The sequence below is a fragment of the Panicum virgatum genome, chromosome 4N (genome assembly GCF_016808335.1).
Source record: "Panicum virgatum strain AP13 chromosome 4N, P.virgatum_v5, whole genome shotgun sequence".
Classification (NCBI taxonomy): Eukaryota; Viridiplantae; Streptophyta; class Magnoliopsida; order Poales; family Poaceae; genus Panicum; species Panicum virgatum.
The window spans coordinates 3,916,283-3,936,517 of NC_053148.1; the positions used below are offsets into that span (position 1 = coordinate 3,916,283).

At 55.8% G+C, this 20,235-nt stretch overlaps 1 protein-coding gene across 1 annotated transcript; it reads left to right on the forward strand.

Annotated features, from left to right (window-relative positions):
* Positions 1-5,697: 5,697 nt before the first annotated feature.
* Positions 5,698-9,342, forward strand: LOC120670471 (ubiquinone biosynthesis O-methyltransferase, mitochondrial-like). Its single transcript, XM_039950565.1, has 5 exons — positions 5,698-5,721; positions 7,410-7,490; positions 7,999-8,148; positions 8,777-8,857; positions 8,942-9,342. The coding sequence occupies exons 1-5, from the start codon at positions 5,698-5,700 to the stop codon at positions 9,083-9,085; spliced, it is 480 nt and encodes a 159-aa protein (XP_039806499.1). The 3' UTR covers positions 9,086-9,342.
* Positions 9,343-20,235: the final 10,893 nt, after the last annotated feature.

Sequence of the window (20,235 nt, forward strand, 5' to 3'; positions counted from 1 at the left end):
TCGCATCACAGGGCCCCGAGCTGGGCTCGGCCGCTTCCGACTCGGCGGCATCGGGGGCGCCGAGCTCTCGCTCTCGGCCCTCCTCGACTCGGCACATCGGGGGCGCCGGAGCTGAGCTCCGTCCCTCCCGACCTTCGGCAGCGTTTGCTCCCTCTGCTCTCGGCCGTCTCCCTCCATCAGCCGGGGGCGCCTTGCTGGGTCCGTCCGCGCCCGACTCGCGGCGTGCGGAGGCGCCGGAGACAAGTGCCGCAGCGGAGACGACCCCCTACCTCCAGCTCGGTCCTGTTGCGGAGGACGAGTTGGAGGTGGTGTTTGGCAGACGGCTCCTGCAGCTCCAATCCCCAGGAGGAGGATGCGACTCCGCTTCCTCAGGTGCTGTTGCGAGTTCGGCGGTCGATCGAGGAGGCAACCTCCTCTGCCGAGGCGGCCTTCCGGCGGGAGTGGTCTGCACTGGAGAGCGAGCGCCAGCGTCTCTCCGACTGGCACACCCGCCTAGAAGCGCACACGAAGGCAGAAGCCTCCCGCGCTGCGGAAGCTCGGTCGAAGCTCAAGTCGGACCAAGAGGCCTACCGAGCCAGCCTTAAGAAGGTGTTTGACCGAGAGCTCGCAGTGTCGAACCGGGAGAAATCCTTGGCGCAGCGGGAGCAGGACTTCACCCTGGAGGTTGTTGGCTTCGCTGCTCAGCGGTCCGACCTCGAGGCTCACCTCGCAGTTCAACAGTCCGAGCTGGAGAGTCGCAGCGAGGACCTCGAGTTCCGGAGGCTGGAGCTCGACGTCTTCTCTGCGACTCTGCAGGGATGGCGCGAGCAACTGCAGGAGAGAGCCAGCTAGCTGGCTGCCGACGAGGTGGATCTGGAGGAGGGCCGGAAGTCCCTCGCCAAGCGGGAGGCCCACGCCACCGGCATAGAGAAGGAGCTCGGGCGCCAGCGAGAGTCGCTCAAGAAGCTGAAGGGATATGCGGAGCAGAAGGAGGCCAAGCTGGAGGAGCGGTCCCACGAGCTCGAGGAGAGATCCCACGAGCTCGAGGAGAGGTCCCGCGAGGTGGAGGCGGCCAAGGCGGCCTTGGACACCCGGGTGCAGGAGGCTGTCCGGGAGGCGGTCCAGAAGCAGCAGGAAGACCAGCGCGCTGGAGCCCAGCGGATCGCTGACTGGGCGGCCAAAGCGAGCCTCGCACTGGTGCCATTTGGAATGAGCCCGATCCAGGTGGCGGAGCCGCCAGCTTCGATAGCTGACGCCCTCCCAGTGTTGAGCTCTGCTTCGGATAGGCTCCAGCGCCTGGGGCCGGTCCTTACTGGACAGCTCGAAACCGAGGGCCGCGAGCTGATCCGGATGGTGGCGGAGCACATCCTGACCTGCCTCCGGAGCCACGACCCGGCCATCTCGCTGGCGCCCATGGTCGATGGCCCTGTAGCAGAGACGGAGGCCGCCGCTCGGGACAGCGTGCGGGAGGTCGTTGACTTCGTCGCCGCCTACTTCAAGCGAGAGCCTGCGGACCCTTAGGCTGGGGATTGTATCTTTTCTCCTTTGCATTACGTAACAAACATTGTATTAGTTGAAAGTTTTTGAAATAGAAGAAACTTCAACTTAGCTGTTTGTCGGTTGTTGATTTGCGGTATGCGGCACCCTGGCGCCCTGGCCCCCTGGCGGATAGGTTCAGTTGTTTGGACCTGTCTGCCACGTGAGCCGCAGAAGATACTCCGGACCTCCTTGGGCATGGGTGTCACATAGTTTGTAAGACGAGCAAGCGTCTTGTTCCCTGCGTAGCATACAGAACTACAGAGAGAAGAATCAAATTTGCTTATATGGTAGCAATGATACTGCAACTTAGCTGTTTGGCGCATGCAGAATCCATTCATGGTGTCTGGGACAAGGTGGATGCTCGGGCCCCCTGGGAGATAGACTCAGTTGTTTTGAGTCTGTCTACCATTGAAACCGGACCTTGGTCTGCATGAAGGCTTTGAAGCGGATGCCAGGACCCCTGGTAGGTAGGCTCAATGGTTTGAGGCTGGCTACCACCCTAGAGGCGGCTTAACCTGTGTACCACTTCAAATTCACAGCTTAGTAGCAGGCCCGCGGGACTCATCCCTGACCAGTGCCAGGCTGGTACAGGGTCCGGGGCTCAAGATGCGCAGGTCCAGGTTGGTCAGTGCTTGTTACAGAGTGGTGGAGTGCGTAGGCTTAGGGTCGGAACCAGGCTAAAGCGCTACGCAGGGCTCCGGACCATTCCAGGAGACAGCACGATCTTTCCGGACCTGGCTTCACCGTCCCAGACCCTTCGCAGCAGTGGGTGAGGTCACTTTGCTGTGCTCGATCCTTTGAGATATAGTGCTGGACATGCCGTGTTGGACTTAGGAAGCCAGCCCTTGAGTTGGGACGAGGTCCGGGCCCCTAATTACCCGGCTCCAGGTACTAGAGCACTCGTTACAGGGTGGTGGAGAGTGCAGGCTTTTGGGTACGGAACCAGCTAAGCGGCTACACTGGGCTCCGAACCGCCCCAGGAAACAATTACCCGCTCCCCAGAGTAGGTCTCTAGGGGTCCGGACCCCTCTCCAGCAGCAAGAGGGTCCGGACCTGTACGGTAGTCCAGCAGCTCAATGCGGATCTTAGTTGCAGCAACAAGAGTGGAGGTCCCGCGGGGGTTAGAAAAAGGCGAAAATTCCGAAAATCGAAGCGCGTAATTTAGCTTTGACACAAGATAGAACTAGGAGAAATTCTTTCCTTTGCAATCTCGATGTACATGGCTTGCACGATGGATGTCAGAGGCCGGGTTTACGAGGTCGGACCTCTACCGCTCTGAGCCGCGCGTTAGCCGACGGTGCGATGGATACCAGAGGTCGGGTTTACGAGGGTGGCCCTCGACCGCTCTGGGCCGCACGCTGACTCTATCTTATTACAAAGGAAAAGTTATTTCCCTGCTCTGCCTAGGTGTAAAACTTACGCAGATGCTCTATGTTCCACGGGTTGGGCAGCGGCACTCCGTCTTCTGTGGCGAGGCGAACGCATCCGGGCCGGCATACCTCCGTAACCTTGAAAGGCCCCTCCCAGCTGGGGGAGAGTTTGTGGAGCCCCGCTCGGTTCAGGATCCGCCTGAGGACGAGGTCGCCAGCCCGGAGCTCCCTACTGTGCACGAACCGTTGATGATAGCGCCGGAGCGCCTGGTTGTAACGTGCATTTCGGATTGCTGCTCGCCACCTTCGCTCCGCATGGATTCGTCAAAGGCCTGGACCCGTGGGGAGCCCAGGTGAATTTCTGGGGGAAGGCATGCTTCGGCCCCGTAGACCAGGAAGAATGGAGTCTCCCCAGTAGCTCGGCTGGGTGTGGTCCGGTTGCCCCATAGTACACTCGGAAGCTCGTCAACCCATTTGGCTCCATGCTTTTTCAAGCAGTTGTAGGTGCGGGTCTTGAGTCCCCTGAGGATCTCTGCATTCGCTCTCTCAACCTGTCCATTGCTGCGGGGATGTGCCACGGACGCAAAGCATAGCTGGATGCCGATGTCCTCACAGTACTCTTGGAAGAGTCTGCTTTTGAATTGGGTCCCGTTGTCCGCGATGATGCGGTTTGGGACGCCAAATCTGCACACAATGGACCTGAGGAATGCGACTGCAGATTTCTTAGTAATATTCACCACAGGAGTAACTTCCGGCCACTTGGTGAACTTGTCGATGGCGACATAGAGGAACCGGTACCCGCCGACAGCCCGGGGGAAAGGCCCCAGGATATCCACACCCCACACAGCGAATGGCCATGAGGGTGGAATCATCTGCAGGGCTTGAGCTGGGGTGTGTATTTGCTTTGCATGGAACTGGCATGCTTTGCAGGACCTTACCAGCTCAGCTGCATCCTGGAGTGCTGTTGGCCAGTAGAAGCCATGCCGAAAGGCCTTGCCAACAAGCGTGCGAGAGGAGGAATGACTTCCGCACTCGCCTCCATGGATCTCCGCGAGCAGTTCGCAGGCCCTCTCCCTGGGAAATGCATCGCATGAGGATTCCGTTGGCGCCACGGCGGTAGAGATCCCCTTCTACCACCGCGTAGCGTTTAGCCAATCGGACTATGCGCTCAGCGGACACATCGTCATCAGGGAGGATGTTATCCTTCAGGTAGCCCCGGATCTCGGAGATCCATGCATCGGGAGCTCCCAAAGCAGGTAGGAGTGGCTCCGTGAGGACACCAGGTTCCTCATCAGAACACACAGCCCCGGTTGGGCACCATAGGTGGAATGCTGCCGGGACCGCTAGCTTCGAGGTGCCAGCTTGATCCCCCTCACCCGGCTCGGCAGGCTGGGCGGTAGGTTTCAGCAGCCGTCTTTCAAAGACACCCTCGGGCACAGATGCCCAGGTAGATGCTCTCGCAGAGAGATCATCTGCTGCTGAGTTGTGCTCGCGGGGAACGTGTTGCAGTTCCAAGGCGTCGAAGTCCTTCTCGAGCTTCCTCACGTGAATGAGGTATGCCGCGAGCTGGGGATTGTTGCAGTTGCAATCCCCTCGGACCTGCTTGATGATCAGCTGGGAGTCCCCCTTCACCAGAAGCTGCCGGACCCCCAATGAGAGGGCTTGCGTCAGGCCGAAGATCAGAGCCTCGTATTCCGCCATGTTGTTAGTGGCCTTGAACTCAAGGTGCACCATGTACTTCAACTGATCTCCGTTTGGGTCGATGAGGACCACACCAGCCCCGGACCACCTCTCGCGGGCGGACCCATCAAAGAAGAGTGTCCAGTGAGGCTCGGTGAAGACTGGTGTCCTGATTTCCGGCTCCGGGGGTCCAGCATTTATGACCGGACCCCCAGGGTTGCTTGGGGAAGGAGTCCACTCCGCTATGAAATCAGCCAGGATCTGGCTCTTGACCGCGTGGCGTGGCTGGAAGTCCAGTTGGAATTCTGCCAGCTCTGCTGCCCACTTGGCGATATTGCCTGTGGCGTTGGAGTTGTGTAGGATCGCTCTTAATGGGTAAGAGGTCACTACAACAACTCGGTGTGCTTGAAAGTAGTGGCGCAGTTTCCTGGATGCAATAAGTATTGCATAGATAAGCTTATGCGTCTCAAGATACCTGGCCTTTGCCTCGTGGAGGACTTCACTGACGTAGTAGACTGGCTTTTGGACGGTCCGGACCCTAGTTCCTGGGTCCGGCTCGCCCTTGTCCATCACATCTGTCCCTTGGGCCCCCAGTGGTTCTGGGTTCCCACTGGAATGAGGCTCCTCCGGACCTGCCTGTGCAGGGCCCGGACCTTCAAGCTGGGGTGAGGCTGACGGGCCCCCGTGTTCGGGGTCCGGCTCACCACCCTTGGCCAAGGAGTCCTTGGTGCTCCCCTGGGGAGTTTGCTCCATCCTTTCGGCGACCAGCACCATGCTGACCGCCTCCGCAGATGCAGCAAGATACAGAAACAACGGCTCACCGGGTTCTGGAGCCACCAGTACTGGCAGCGAGGTGAGGCGCTGCTTCAGCTCCTGGAAGGCTTGTTCAGCCTCTTCGGTCCATGAAAATGGACCGGACCTCCTCAACAGCTTGAAGAAGGGAAGGGCCCTCTCAGCCAGCCTCGATATGAAGCGGCTAAGAGCAGCGAGAGATCCAGTAAGCTTCTGGACGTCCTTGATACGGCCAGGAGGCCTCATTGCTTCGATCGCCTTGATCTTGGCTGGGTTTGCCTCAATGCCTCGATGTGAGACCAGGAAACCTAGCAGCTTCCCTGCTGAGACGCCGAAGATGCACTTCTCTGGGTTCAGCTTGGTGCGGGTGGCGTGAAGACGGTCGAAGACGAGGGACAGGTCCTCCACTAGTGTTGACCCTACCTTAGTCTTGACCACAATGTCATCGACATAAACCTCAACAATATTTCTAATTAGATTACCGAAGGTTTTGTTCATAGCTCGTACAAACGTGGGTAAGGCATTCCTTAGACCATACGGCATGACAATGTAGCAATAAAGCCCATCTACTGTTACAAAGGCAGTATGCTTCCTATCCTCTCTAGACATCTGAATCTGGTGGAAACCAGAGTATGCATCTAGGAAAGACAAAAGTTCACACCCGGAGGTGGAGTCCACGATCTGATCGATACGCGGAAGAGGATAGGGGTCTCTTGGACATGCCTTGTTGAGGCTGGTGTAGTCGATGCACATCCGGAGCTTCCCGTTGGCCTTTGGGACGACGACCGGATTGGCCAACCACTCGGGATGGTGGACCTCCTCGATGAAGCCGGCGTGTAGGAGCTTGTGGACTTCTTCGCTACCCTGTAACAGGGATACCCACTCTTACTGCAGCAAGGCAGGACCCGCGTAGTTACCCGTAGCTGCGCGGGAAAGATGGAGTAGCCAGGCCCCACAGGCCAGGTTTTTCCCTCACCAGGCCAATGGCCCCGGACCGTTCCCCGCCTGAGGATGGGTCCGGTGACGCCACGTGTCTACACAAAAGGGAAGCTCCGAGCTGACCGCCGAGGCCTCGGACCCCCAGAGGGGTCCGGGACCTCCTGCGCCCGTCCGGACGCCCCTCACCGTGTAGGGGTCCGGAGCCGCCGCGTGTCCCGGAGACGTGGGGTTGTGCGCGAGTCTTCCGCAGGAAGACTCGCCCACCTACCGCATTTAATGCGATGGACAAGGCGTGCTCTGCCGCCGCGGTACACAAGACAGCCTTTTGTCAGGCCCCGCTGCACGCCGCGTATTACCAAGGAGCACAGTGGAGCCGCCTGAGCCGCGCCCGCGCAGAGCCCGTCTGCCGCGTTAAATGGATACGACGGCTCGGCACTTTTCCATCATGCCACCTACGCCGCTCCCTACACAGCCGCTCAGCTACGTAACAGGCGATGCTACTAGCTGCGTCGGGCTCCGTCTCGACAAGACAGCGCCAAGACATGATGGACGGAGGGCTCCGGGAGCAGGCGAGCGAATCCAAGAGAGAGATCTCCTTCGCCTGCAACGCCATAATGTATGAACACCCCGTTATTTTATATCGCATCGTTGGACCCACCTGTCGGGGATCCAACAGCCGTATACGCGCCCCCTTGAGATATAAAAGGGAGGTGCCCGCTGTGCACAGGACGATCTCCACAATCCAGATAGGCTGAAACTCTCGCACCTTCTCACTCTCGTGGGAAAGCAATACAACACACAGTGGACGTAGGGTATTACGCTCCGGCGGCCCGAACCACTCTAAATCTTGCTGTGTTCATCGAGTTCTTGAGGAAGATTGATCTAAGACTAGCTAACCCCCGAGTACACACCCTCTGGGCTAGGGCGGGTGCCTTCCGCCACCCGGCTGTGGTTTGCAGCACCACGACATTTGGCGCGCCAGGTAGGGGTAACTACGCGGGTCCTGCCTTGCTGCAGTAAGAGTGGGTATCCCTGTTACAGGGTACCGACAAGAACAAATTTGGATATCAAAGTGACTGATCCCTGATATTCTTATGACTATGACTGAAGCAAAACTTATATGAAAATTTTTTACACGCAGAGGAATTGGTAAAAGAGAAAAGGATGTTTGATGCTGTAATTTCTCTTGAGGTACACATATTTTTTGTTACAACAGCACGCATCCTCTCCTAGTCTCCAAAAAAGTATAGAGGAGCCTTTGACCTGAATGATACTGAAAAAGATACCTTGTTGTTTCTGTATATTATTGCATAGAACTTTCCATTTGTGCCATCTTTTCTCTGCTTGAGAGTTTTACCTATTAGAAATGTGGATCAAACAGTTTCAGTACTTTTATGTGCATTAATCATTAAGTGGAAATATGCTTATACTTGTGTTAGCTCGGTCATAAGGTTAGGTAGGGCTATTTGTTTCATGTACATCTGGATCCATGTGAATATCAGTGCCCTGTGCACACCTACATAACTGGTCTATGAGAAACTTATGAAATTTAAGACCGAATATCAGCATATGAGCTCATCCTGAGCAATAGAATCTTTAAACATGCCACACTGCTTTTTTCAGGCTCATTTCATCTACAGCCTTGTTAACTGTTGTACGTTGGATCTGGAATATGGGTTGAACTTCATATATTTTACAGGTGATTGAGCATGTCGCTAATCCTTTGGAGTTCTGCCAGTCTCTCTCGGCTTTGGCAGTTCCTAATGGTGCCACTGTGGTTTCCACAATCAACCGGTCAATGAGAGCATATGCCACTGCAATAGTTGCTGCTGAGTATATCCTCAGATGGGTTAGTATCTAGCCCTTCTTTCATGTTTTAGCTTCGTTTTCTGAAATTGATAAATTTAGTTGGCCAGCCCGTTGTGTTGCAGAACTGTCTTGTGAAGTCTTTGATACTTGAGAGTGCAACTTGTAGTTCGCAAAAAAAAGAGAGTGCAACTTGTAGTTCCAGCCTATTCTGACAGCTAATGCTTCTTAGGAACCTGAGTTGTAAAGAACATGGTAGTTCATTTATTCCTAACAAATGATTCTACGGACGTACATATAGAGAGTGCCCCTTGCTTCCTGCAGTGTTGTCAGAACCAGGGTCTTAGATCCATAAACAAGTTGGCTTATGCTGCTCAAAGTTTGTCTGATTTGAAGACTTCGTTTCGAATATGAAAGTCTTAATGATGTAATGAAGAGAAGCTGTGAATTAAACCGGTAACTATTCTGAAATCAAGGCTCTCGGCTGATTCTTGGCTTTTGTTACCTTGGTCAGAAAGGATCCATTAATGGGCCTTGCGGGTGAAATCCCCAGAGAACCATTCAATACTATGATGTTTCTACAATTGTACTGGCATAGTTTTGCTTATGGTTAAAGTACTAGTGCAACTTAAGATTGATATTGCATTCTGAGTTATTGTACCTATGCACAGCTTCCTAAAGGCACACATGAGTGGTCCAAACTGGTCACCCCCGAGGAGCTTGCCCTAATGCTGCAAAAGGCTTCTGTCTCTGTAAGTTTTCAATCACCGTAACATGCTGATTTTATTTATAAAGTTATGTTGCTGATAGCTTGGGATGTTGGCATCTATCTCCAGGTGGAAGAGATGGCCGGGTTTGTTTATAATCCGTTGAGTGGAGAGTGGTCCCTGTCAGATGATATCAGTGTGAATTATATTGCTTTTGGCGTCAAGAAAAGCGGAACACCGTCAACAGATGGCGCAGAAGCAAGGTTACCATAGTTGGAGAAAAAGAACTGACTTTGAACTATTGTACATCATTTTCATTATGCAATGATGTTACTGCTGCTGCTGGGGCCTGCGGAGGCAACCAAATAGCAGAAGAGAATTTTCCCTATCGTTTTCTGTTTTGCCTCGGATAGAGGAGGGGCATGGTTGGAGATGAAGCCATGCTGAGAAGTTGACAAAGGACAAGTCGCTAATATGTAGCTCTGTTCTCATTGACTGTAATACGAGCGAGCTTCAGACAGTTTTCTCAATTTCGTTGTACCATAACATCGATCACGTTTCTGGCCTTGAAATATAGGAGTCAGATTCTGAATACTGAAAGGTGAAAGCTGACGCCCCTTCGTCCCAAACCTGAACAGCCTTCTTCCCTCACGGTGGGCCGACGAGAGAGAGAGAGGCAAGCGTCCACGCGCGCCAGGCCAAAGTCCATCGTCCCGGCATCAGCGCCACCATCTCCTCATCTTGCTCCCCGCCGAGCCGCCGCACTAGCTCGGGGTGGAAGACCTCCGCCGTCCACGCCTCGAGCCGTCGCCGTCTAGAAGGTAGAGGCTGTTCGGCGCCTGGTTGAATGAATAGTATTTGGTTGATAGAATGAATAGTATTATGTGAGAGAAAATAAGTCGAGACAAGTCGAGAACCGATCAGCCGAACAGCCCCGTAGTCCGCGAGCGCAGCTGCGTCGGGGTCCGGTCTGGGCACGAGGTTAGGGAGCACTTTGACGTTGCCGCGCGCCATTCCGTGGCCGGATCACCCAGCCTCCCGGTCCATCGGCATTCGGTCGGCGGCGTGTCTCCCCGTGAGAAAATCATTGGAAGCCGAGCATCTCCGGCGGCCGTTGCATCAAAAGCCCAAGTTGGGGATGTGGCGTCCTCCTTCGCCGACGCTCAGAAGTCAGAATTGGCTCGAGGAGCGTGACCTCCGGCCGCGAATGGAGAGACGGCGGAGGATGGTGGCCGCGTCCCGCGAGGTGGAACAGCTGGCGGATGGAGAGGCGGCGGAGGACGGCAATGGTGGAATGGCCGGCGAACTGGCGGGTGGCAGAAGAACCAGGGGCAATATGCAAAAAACATGGATGGTGACTAATAACCGCGATACAAAAACAAGGGTTAATATGTAAAAATGGGATCCAATATTTTCCCTAAACCCCCTAATTTGGATCATGATTATTAATTGTGATCCAAACCAGGGGTGTTTTGGTAAATAATTGCACATCAATTTGCAGATAAGCCCTATTTTGTTACTCAATTCTGGATCCGGCTCTCTCTTACCCATAGTCACCAGATTCGGGGTCGACCTCACGTTCCTCGACCCGGGAACGTCGTCCCAAATCGAGGATCGGGGACGACCAGGGTCGTCGACCCAATTTTAGCTGGTTCACGTCCCGATTTACCACCGGAGCGCACACGGCCGGCCTCCCAGTAGAGCGCAGATGACGGACCATGCCGGCGGGTCTCGCTGGTGGAGTGCGGACTGCGGAGGCATGAGAGAGCCATGGACTACCAATTTTGTTCTCGGATGGTGCCAGATGCTGCAGTCAGCTACCATATTGGTGAAAGCAGTGCAGAGCAGAGGCAGAACGGGGAGGAAAGAGATGGCGGCGGCTGCAGCATGCGACGTGTAGCAGCCAGCGACTCAAAGATAGGGTTACGTTAGATGAGTAATGGGCTATTTGGGCCAACATGGGCAGCCCAAGTTTCTTTTCTCTCCTTTTTTGCTTTTATATCTTTGCCAGACTACACATCTCTAATTGTAGGACATATGAGATCTACGTGACTTGTGTCATCGACCCGGAGGGTCGACCCCGGGGTCATTGGTTCCAAACTACTCCCTTCGACCCGCATTTTTATACACATTCGACCCTCGATCCTCGACCCCGATCCACGACCCGATCGACCCGGGAACTATGTGACTATGCTCTTACCTTCTTCCTCAAGAGTTAGGTCCCTCCATCCTTTGCGACGACGAACTCCCGCCATGGATGGTGTTCTCTCCTGTTCCGTCGTGCGTGCACTGCCTCGTCTCTGTTTGCGGCACTGTGAAATTTTCACTGCATTGTGCCCTCATGTACATGTTCCAAGGCTGCAGAGCGTCAGGCGATGGCCTGATCGAGTTGTAACATTTCATTTCATCATACCTGGCCCGGAATTCATGATTTGGGGGTTCGAATGGAAAATCGTCGATTATCCCGGAGAATTCAAATTCAGAGAGCTACGATTGCCTGTTCAGCAAAGCAGCACAAATGATTTTAGCTATGGACTGGCGGGTTTTGGAGCAGACATTTCAGATGGTTACAACTTGACAGAAGTGAACAGGACTGGGAGTTGATGCAAACAACGGGTAGTACGATACTATCAATATCCAGTTTGCAATCCAAAAGTTCTGAAGTTCATATTGTACCCAAAATTCAGCCAGATGCCTGGATTCACAGAAAACTTTACACTAAATGCTCAAGTCCTGTTATAAGAGCCTGAATTTAATTTAAGGATGCAGACCACATATCGTATTTGTGATAACAATCCTTACATGAACCGGAGGGTTCACATGAATTGTTGGAAACTGTCGGTACCCTATAGCAGAGATACCCACTTCTACTACAGCAAGGCAGGACTCGCGTAGTCATCCGTAACTACACCATAAGGGGCGGAGCAGCCGGGCCCCACGGGTCAGCCTCTTACCTCACCGGGCCAATGGCTCCGGACCCGCTTCTCGCTCCGGGACAGGTCCGGAGACGCCACGTGTCCCTGAGGAGGGGAAGCTCCGAGCCAACAGCCGAGGCCTCGGACTCCCATAGGGGTCCGGGACCTCCCGCATCCATCCGGACCTCCCATGCGCGCGCCGGGGGGGGGGTCCAGAGCCGCCACGTGTCCCGCAGGCACGGGCGCGGGCGCGGGTCTTCCGCTGGAAAACTCGCCCACCCACCGCATTCAATGCGGGTGGTTTAGGCGTGCTCTGCAGCGGCGGCACGCGGGGCAGCCTTTGTCGGGCCTCACTGTAGACCGCATATTACCGAGGTACACAGTACAGCTGCATGCGCCGCATCCGCGCAGAGCCCGTCTGCCGCATTAAATGGATACGACGGCACGGCACATTTCCATCATGCCGCCTACGCCGCAAGCTACACGGCCCGTTCAGCTACGCTGCAGGCAACGCCGCAAGCTACACCCTGGCGCCGTTTCGACAAGATAGGGCATGGATATGCTGGACGGAGGATTCCCATGGGCAGAGCAAGTAAATTCAGGAATGAGATCTCCTTCGCCTGCAACGCCATAATGTATGAACAGTACGTTATTTTATACTACATCGATTGGGTCCACCTATCGGGGACCCAACGACCATGTACGCGCCTCCCTTGAGATATAAAAGGGAGGCGCTCGCTGCACACACCAAACTCTCTCGGACTCTCTCGAGTCTAAGGGAACACAAACAATACAACACACAGTGGACGTAGGGTATTACGCTCCGGCGGCCCGAACCACTCTAAACCAGCTGTGTTCATCGTGTTCTTCCAGCAAGATCGAACTAGTCCTAGCTAACCCCCGAGTACTCATCCTCTGGGCCTAGGCGGGTGCATTACGCCACCCGGCTGTGGGTTTCCACTCCACGACAATTGGCGCGCCAGGTAGGGGCACATTTAGCTGGTTTTAGTTCATCTCTTGCTCGTCTCCATGGTTCGGGTGGCTGAGCACTCCCACCACGACGACGACGTGGAGATGACGGAGTGTGTGGCGTCATCCGCGCCACACGCCTCTCGCCTTCCTGCTCCAGGGGCAATCGTGCCCGTGGAGCAGCCACCGTCGGCGGCGGCGTGCGCTGCACGTCGGCAAGAGTCAGGGCGCCCGTCAAGGGCCCCCTCACGAGCTGCGAGCGGCGGAACGCTGGCGGCAGCTCGGGAGTTGCTTCGCAACCCTCCGGCTACTGCAGCCTCGCCAGACGCCCTGAGGCAGTGGCGGGATGACGTTGACCGTCTCCTCCATCTGGCTCAGGCCTCCCCCAGTTCTGCAAGGACTGGGCAACGACCTCCGCCTGGCAATGCGGTGGTACCCTACCATCGGCGCCAGGGTGCTGCGTCTGCGTCCGTGCGCTCTCCCACCGTGAGGGGTGCACGAATAGAAGACCTACGGGCAGAGCTCAACCCCAGGCGCGCGGGTGAGGACGCCCGCATCTCCGTGGAAAGGGCGCGAGAGTGCCGCCTCAACATTGAGGGCCGCAACCTCAACGCCGACTTGGATGCAGCGGCACCCAAGCCTCCGGTGAACGCCCGGATACAAGCGGGCACCCCGGTGGCTGGGGTGGGTTGCGCTGCGCTGGAGGATCACCTCCGCGCGGTGGCATGGCCGTCCAAGTTCCGCCCACACCTGCCGGAGAAGTACGACGGTACCACTAATCCGTCGGAATTCCTGCAGGTGTATGTTACCGCAATCACAGTAGCTGGTGGTAACGACGCCGTCATGGCGAGCTACTTTCATGTAGCCTTGACTGGGCCAGCCTGGACTTGGCTCATGAACCTCACTCCTGGGACAATTCAGTCTTGGGAGGAGCTCTGTGCGAGGTTCTCTGCGAACTTCGCCAGTGCGTACCAGCAGCATGGTGTGGAGGCTCACCTCCACGCCGTGAGGCAGAAACCCGGAGAGACGCTCCAGGCATTCATCTCGCGCTTCACCAAGGTACGGGGTACCATTCCTCGTATCTCTAATGCATCTATTATAACTGCTTTTCGCCAGGGGGTACGTGATGAGAAGATGCTCGAGAAACTGGCGACGCACGAGGTGGAAAGCGTTACCACACTTTTCTCCCTGGCTGACAAGTGTGCCAGGGCCGCTGAGGGCCGCGCATGGCACTCAGCCCCCCAAGACGGAGACGCCAAGGCTGGTGGCTCCGGGGCTACCGCCCAGGGCGGTGGCAAGAAAAAGAACAAGAACCGGAGTCGCGGGGAGCCACACCCCGGCGGTTCAGTTGCTGCAGTGGCGGCACCAGCTGCTGCGGCAGTGGCTGGGGGCCATAATGCGCATGGCAAACGCCCGCGCTCGCAAGGTGGCAGCGGAGGTTCAAGCCCAGTGCATCCCACCGCTCGCCACAACGCCGCTGACTGCCGCGAGATCCAGAAACTCACGAAGCGGGCCAATGGGCGGCGTGAGCAGTCTTCCAAGGACGGCTCACCCCCTCCTAGCCAGCGGTCTGGCAAGGAGAAAGCCTCCGACAGTGAGACCGCTGCCGGGGAAAAGGAGCTGGGGTACCAATCCCCCGTTAGGGAGCTGAAGGGCGTTTACCGCCACGATAACTCCGACTCCGACAACGGGGAGCGCCGCAAGAAGCTGTACGTAATGTACGACAGAAGCTGGGAGCTTGACTCCCGGCGGGACGTGAAGACCCTTCGCCGAGAGGTCCTTTCGGTGAAGCCGGGGGTCTCGAAGGCGGCGCCGCACCACAGGTGGATGAACACCACCATCTCTTTCGGGCCATCTGACTGCCCGGAGAACTGGCCGGAGCCAATGTACTACCTCTAGTCACCGCCCCTGTCATAGCCAACATCAGGCTCTATCACGTGCTGATAGACGGTGGGGCCGGCCTCAACGTCATCAGCTATGCAGCGTTCAAGCAGCTGCAGATCCCGGAGTCCAAGCTGACTCCCTCTCGCCCATTCTCCGGAGTGGGCCCACATCCGGTGTTCCCTCTGGGGAGCATCACTCTGCCGGTCACGTTCGGGACCGAGGAGAACTTCTGCACAGAGAGCATCCAATTCGATGTTGCGGAGGTGAACCTCCCGTTCAATGCCATCATTGGCCGGCCGGCTCTCTACCGCTTCATGGCCATTGCCCATTATGGGTATTTGGTCCTGAGGATGCCTTCCCCTGCCAGTGTCCTCACCGTGCGTGGTGACCGCACCGCTGCCGTCACTGCAGTTGAGAGACTGCATGCTCTGGCGGCAGAGGCTGCATGTTTTGAGGAGGACCCATCCACCTCGCAAGTCAGGGCGCCTACAAAGGCACCTAAGGTTCAGCCGTCTGATCCGGATGACGTTCCAGTGAAGACGGTGCAGATCGGAGCGGACTCCTCCAGGACCACCCGCATCGCGGGAAACCTGGAGGAGAAATAGGAAGACGCGCTCATCACTTTCCTCCGGGAAAATGTGGACGTGTTCGCCTGGGAACCGTCACAGATGCCCGGGATCCCCAGGGAAGTGATCGAGCACCATCTAAGGATCTACCCCGATGCCACTCCGGTACGCCAGAAGCCTCGGAAGCAGTCCGTGGAGCGGCAGAACTTCATCCGTGAAGAGGTCCGCAAGCTGCTACACGCTGGCTTCATCAAGGAGGTCCACCACCCCGAGTGGTTGGCCAACCCGGTCGTCGTCCCAAAGGCCAACGGGAAGCTTCGGATGTGCATCGACTAAACCAGCCTCAACAAAGCATGTCCTAGAGACCCCTATCCTCTTCCACGTATCGACCAGATCGTGGACTCCACCTCCGGGTGTGACCTTTTGTCTTTCCTAGATGCATACTCTGGTTTCCACCAGATTCAGATGTCTAGAGAGGATAGAAAGCATACTGCTTTTGTAACAGTGGATGGACTTTATTGCTATATTGTCGTGCCATATGGTCTACGGAATGCCTTACCCACGTTTGTACGAGCTATGAATAAAACTTTCTGTAATCTAATTAGAGATATTGTTGAGCTGTATGTTGATGACATTGTGGTCAAGACTAAGGTAGGGTCAACACTAGTTGAGGACCTGTCCCTCGTTTTTGACCGGCTACGCGCCACACGCACGAAGCTGAATCCCGAGAAGTGCATTTTCGGCGTCTCGGCAGGGAAGCTGCTGGGTTTTCTGGTCTCACATCGAGGCATCGAGGCAAACTCAACCAAGATTAAGGCAATCGAAGCGATGAGGCCTCCCGGCCGCATCAAGGACGTTCATAAACTTACTGGATCACTGGCCGCTCTTAGCCGCTTCATTTCGAGGCTGGCTGAGAGGGCCCTCCCCTTCTTCAAGCTATTGAGGAGGTCCGATCCATTCTCTTGGACTGAAGAGGCTGAACAAGCCTTCCAGGAGCTGAAGCATCACCTCACCTCACTGTCAGTATTGGTGGCTCCAGAGCCAGGTGAGACGTTGTTTTTGTATCTTGCTGCGTCCGCAGAGGTGGTCAGCATGGTGCTGGTCGCCGAGAGGATGGAGCAAGCTCGCCAGGGGGACACCAGGGTCTCCCCGGCCAAGGATGGTGAGGCAGACCCCGCACATGGGGGTCCGGCAGCCACTCCTCTGTCTGAAGGTCCGGACCCCAGACAAGGGGGTCCGGAGGAGCCTTGTCCCAGGGGGAACCCAGAACCGCTGGGGGCCCAAGGACCTGACGTGGTGGATAAAGGCGAGCCGGACCCGGTCGCCAGGGTCCGGACCATCCAAAAGCCAGTCTACTACGTCAGCGAAGTCCTCCACGAGGCAAAAGCCAAGTATCTTGAGACGCATAAGCTTATATATGCCATACTTATTGCGTCCAGGAAACTGCGCCACTACTTTCAGGCACACAGAGTTGTTGTAGTGACCTCTTACCCCCTAAGAGCGATCCTGCACAACTCCAACACCACGGGCAACATCGCCAAGTGGGCAACAGAATTGGCTGAGTTCCAGCTGGACTTCCAGCCCCGCCATGCAGTCAAGAGCCAAATTCTGGCTGATTTCATAGCGGAATGGACTCATTCCCCAAGCAATTCTGGGGGTCCGGACCTCAACACCGGACCCCCGGAGCCGGAAGTCAGGACGCCAGTCTTCACCGAGCCCCACTAGACACTCTTCTTCGACGGGTCCGTCCACAAGCAGTGGGCTGGAGCTGGTGTGGTCCTCATCGACCCAAACAGAGATCAGTTGAAGTACATGGTGCACCTTGAGTTCAAGGCCACCAACAACATGGCGGAGTATGAAGGTTTGATCTTTGGCCTGGCACAAACCCTGTCTCTGGGGGTCCAACAGCTTCTGGTGAAGGGAGATTCTCAGCTAATCATCAAGCAGGTTTGAGGGGATTGCAGCTGCAACAATCCCCAGCTCGCGACCTACCTCATCCACGTGAGGAAGCTCGAGAAGGACTTCGACACTTTGGAACTGCAACATGTTCCCCGCGAATTCAACTCAGCAGCAGATGATCTCTCTGCGAGAGCATCTACCTGGGCATCCGTGCCTGAGGGCGTCTTCGAAAGATGGTTGCTGAGACCTACCGCCCAGCCTGCCGAACTGGGTGAAGGGGATCAAGCTAGCACCTCGAAGCTAGCCGTCCCGGCGGCATTCCACCTGTGGTGCCCGCCCTGGGTTGTGTGCTCTGTTGAGGATCCTGGAGACCTCATAGAGCCACTCCCACCTGCTCAGGGAGGTCCCGATGCATGGATCTCCGAGATCTGGGACTACCTGAAAGACAATATCCTCCCTGATGATGATGTGTCCGCTGAACGCATAGTACGATTGGCTAAACGCTACGCGGTGGTAGAAGGGGATCTCTACCATCGTGGCGCCAATGGTATCCTCATGCGGTGCATTTCCCAGGGAGAGGACCGCGAGTTGCTCGCGGAGATCCATGGAGGCGAGTGTGGAAGTCATTCCTCATCTCGCACGCTTGTTGGCAAGGCCTTTCGGCATGGCTTCTACTGGCCGACAACACTCCAGGATGCGGCTGAGCTGGTAAGGTCCTGCAAAGCATGCCAGTTCCATGCAAAGCAAATACATACACCGGCTCAAGCTCTGCAAATGATCCCGCCCTCATGGCCATTCACCGTATGGGGCGTGGATATCTATGTCGCCATTGACAAATTCGCAAAATGGCCGGAGGTTACCCCTGTGGTGAACATCACTAAAAAATCAGTAGTCGCATTCCTCAAGTCCATTGTGTGCAGATTTAGCATCCCGAACCACATCATTGCGGACAACGGGACCCAATTCAAAAGCAGACTCTTCCAAGAGTACTGCGAGGATATCGGCATCCAGCTATGCTTTGCGTCCGTGGCACATCCCCGCAGCTATGGACAGGTCGAGAGAGCAAATGCAGAGATCCTCAGGGGACTCAAGACCCGCACCTACAACTGCTTGAAGAAGCATGGCGCCAAATGGGTTGATGGGCTTCCATGCGTACTATGGGGCAACCGGACCACACTCAGCCGAGCCACCGGGGAGACCCCATTCTTCCTGGTCTACGGGGCTGAAGCATGCCTTTCCCCGGAAATTCACCTGGGCTCACCACGGGTCCAGGCTTTTGACGAATCCATGCAGGAACAGCTGCGGCGTGACGATGTGGACTTCGTTGACGAATGAAGATGGCGAGCAGCAATCCGAAATGCACGCTACAACCAGGCGCTCAGGCGCTATCATCAACGGTTCGTGCACAGTAGGGAGCTCCGGGCTGGCGACCTCGTCCTGAGGTGGATCCTGAACCGGGCAGGGCTCCACAAACTCTCCCCCAGCTGGGAGGGGCCCTTCAAGGTTACAGAAGTGTGCCGGCCCGGATGCATTCGCCTTGCAATAGAAGATGGGGTGCCGCTACCCAACCCATGGGATATATAGCATCTGCGTAAGTTTTACATGTAGGCAGAGCAGAGAAATGAATTTTTCCTTTGTAATAAGATAGAATTTGCGTGCTGCCCAGAGCGGTGGGGGTCCGTCCTCGTAAACCCTGCCTCTGGCATCCATCGCACGCGCGGCCCAGAGCGGTAGAGGTTCGCCCTCATAAACCCGGCCTCTGGCATCCCTCGCACCAGCCATGTATATCAAGTTGCAAAGGAAAGATTTCCTCCCAGTTCTATCTTTGTGTCAAATTTTATTTCGCATTTCGATTCTCGAGCTTTTCCCTTTCTAACCCCCGCGCGGACTTCCACTCTTGTCACTATAGCTAAGATCTGTATTGAGTTGCTGGACTGCCGTACAGGTCCGGACCCCCTTTGCTGCTGGGATAAGGGTCTGAACCCCTAGGGACCCACTCTGGAGAGGGGGTGCTTATTTCCTGGGGTGGACCAGAGTCCTGTGTAGCCGCTTAGCCGGTTCCGTACCCAAAGACTACACGCTCCACCACCCTGTAACGAGTGCTCTAGTACCCAGAGCTGGGTAATTAGGGGCCCAGACCTCGTTCTAGCTCAAGGGTTGGATTCCTAAGTCCTACACGGCAGGTCCACCTCCATATCTCAAAGGATCGAGTACGACAGAATGACCTCACCCACTGCTAGCGAGGGGTCTGGAACGTCGGAGCCAGGTTCGGTAAAGTCGTGTTTGTTTCCTGGAGTAATCCGGAGCCCTGTGTAGCATCTTAGCCTAGTTCCGTACCCTAAGCCTACACACTCCACCACTCTATAACAAGCATTGAACTGCCTGGACCTGCGTATCCGGAGCTCCGGACCTCGTACTAGCTTGGGGGCCGGTTCAGAATAAGTCCCGCAGCCTACTACTAAGCTTCGACCTTGAGTGGTATGCAGGTTAGGCCTAGACTGGTGGTAGCTAGCCTCAAACCATTGAGCCTACCTACCAGGGGGTCCCCGCATCCGCTTTAAGATTGCATGCAGATCGAGGTCCAGTCTCGGTGGTAGGCAGACTCAAAACAACTGAGCCTGTCTCCCAGGGGGCCCGGAGTGTTCGCTTTGAGCCAGACATCACGAATCGATTCTGCATGCGTCAAACAACTAAGTTGCAGTATCATTACTAACATACAAGCGAGTTTGATTTTACTCTCTGTAGTTCTTTCTGCTATACAGGGAATAAGTCGCTCGTTCGACTTGCAATTTATGCTACACCTATGCCCAATGACGCTTGCTCAACCTCATATGGGGGTCCGGAGTGTCTTCTTCAGCTCCGATAGCAGATAGGTCCTAACAACTGAACCTATCTACCAGGGGGCCAGGGCGCCGGGGTGCTGCATACCGCAAACCAGAACAACTGACAAACAGCTAAGCTGAAATTTTCTTCTATTAAAGTTTCGACAAGTACAATGTTTTTTACATAACACAAAAAACAAAAGATCGCCTGCTGTGATGGTCTAGATCAGGGATCTGCAGGCTCCCGCTTGAAGTAAGCAGCGACGAAGTCGACGACGTCCCGCACGCTTTCTCGAGCAAAGGCCTCCGTCTCCGCCACTGGACCATCGACCACGGGGGCTAGCGAGATGGCTGGGTTGTGGCTCCGG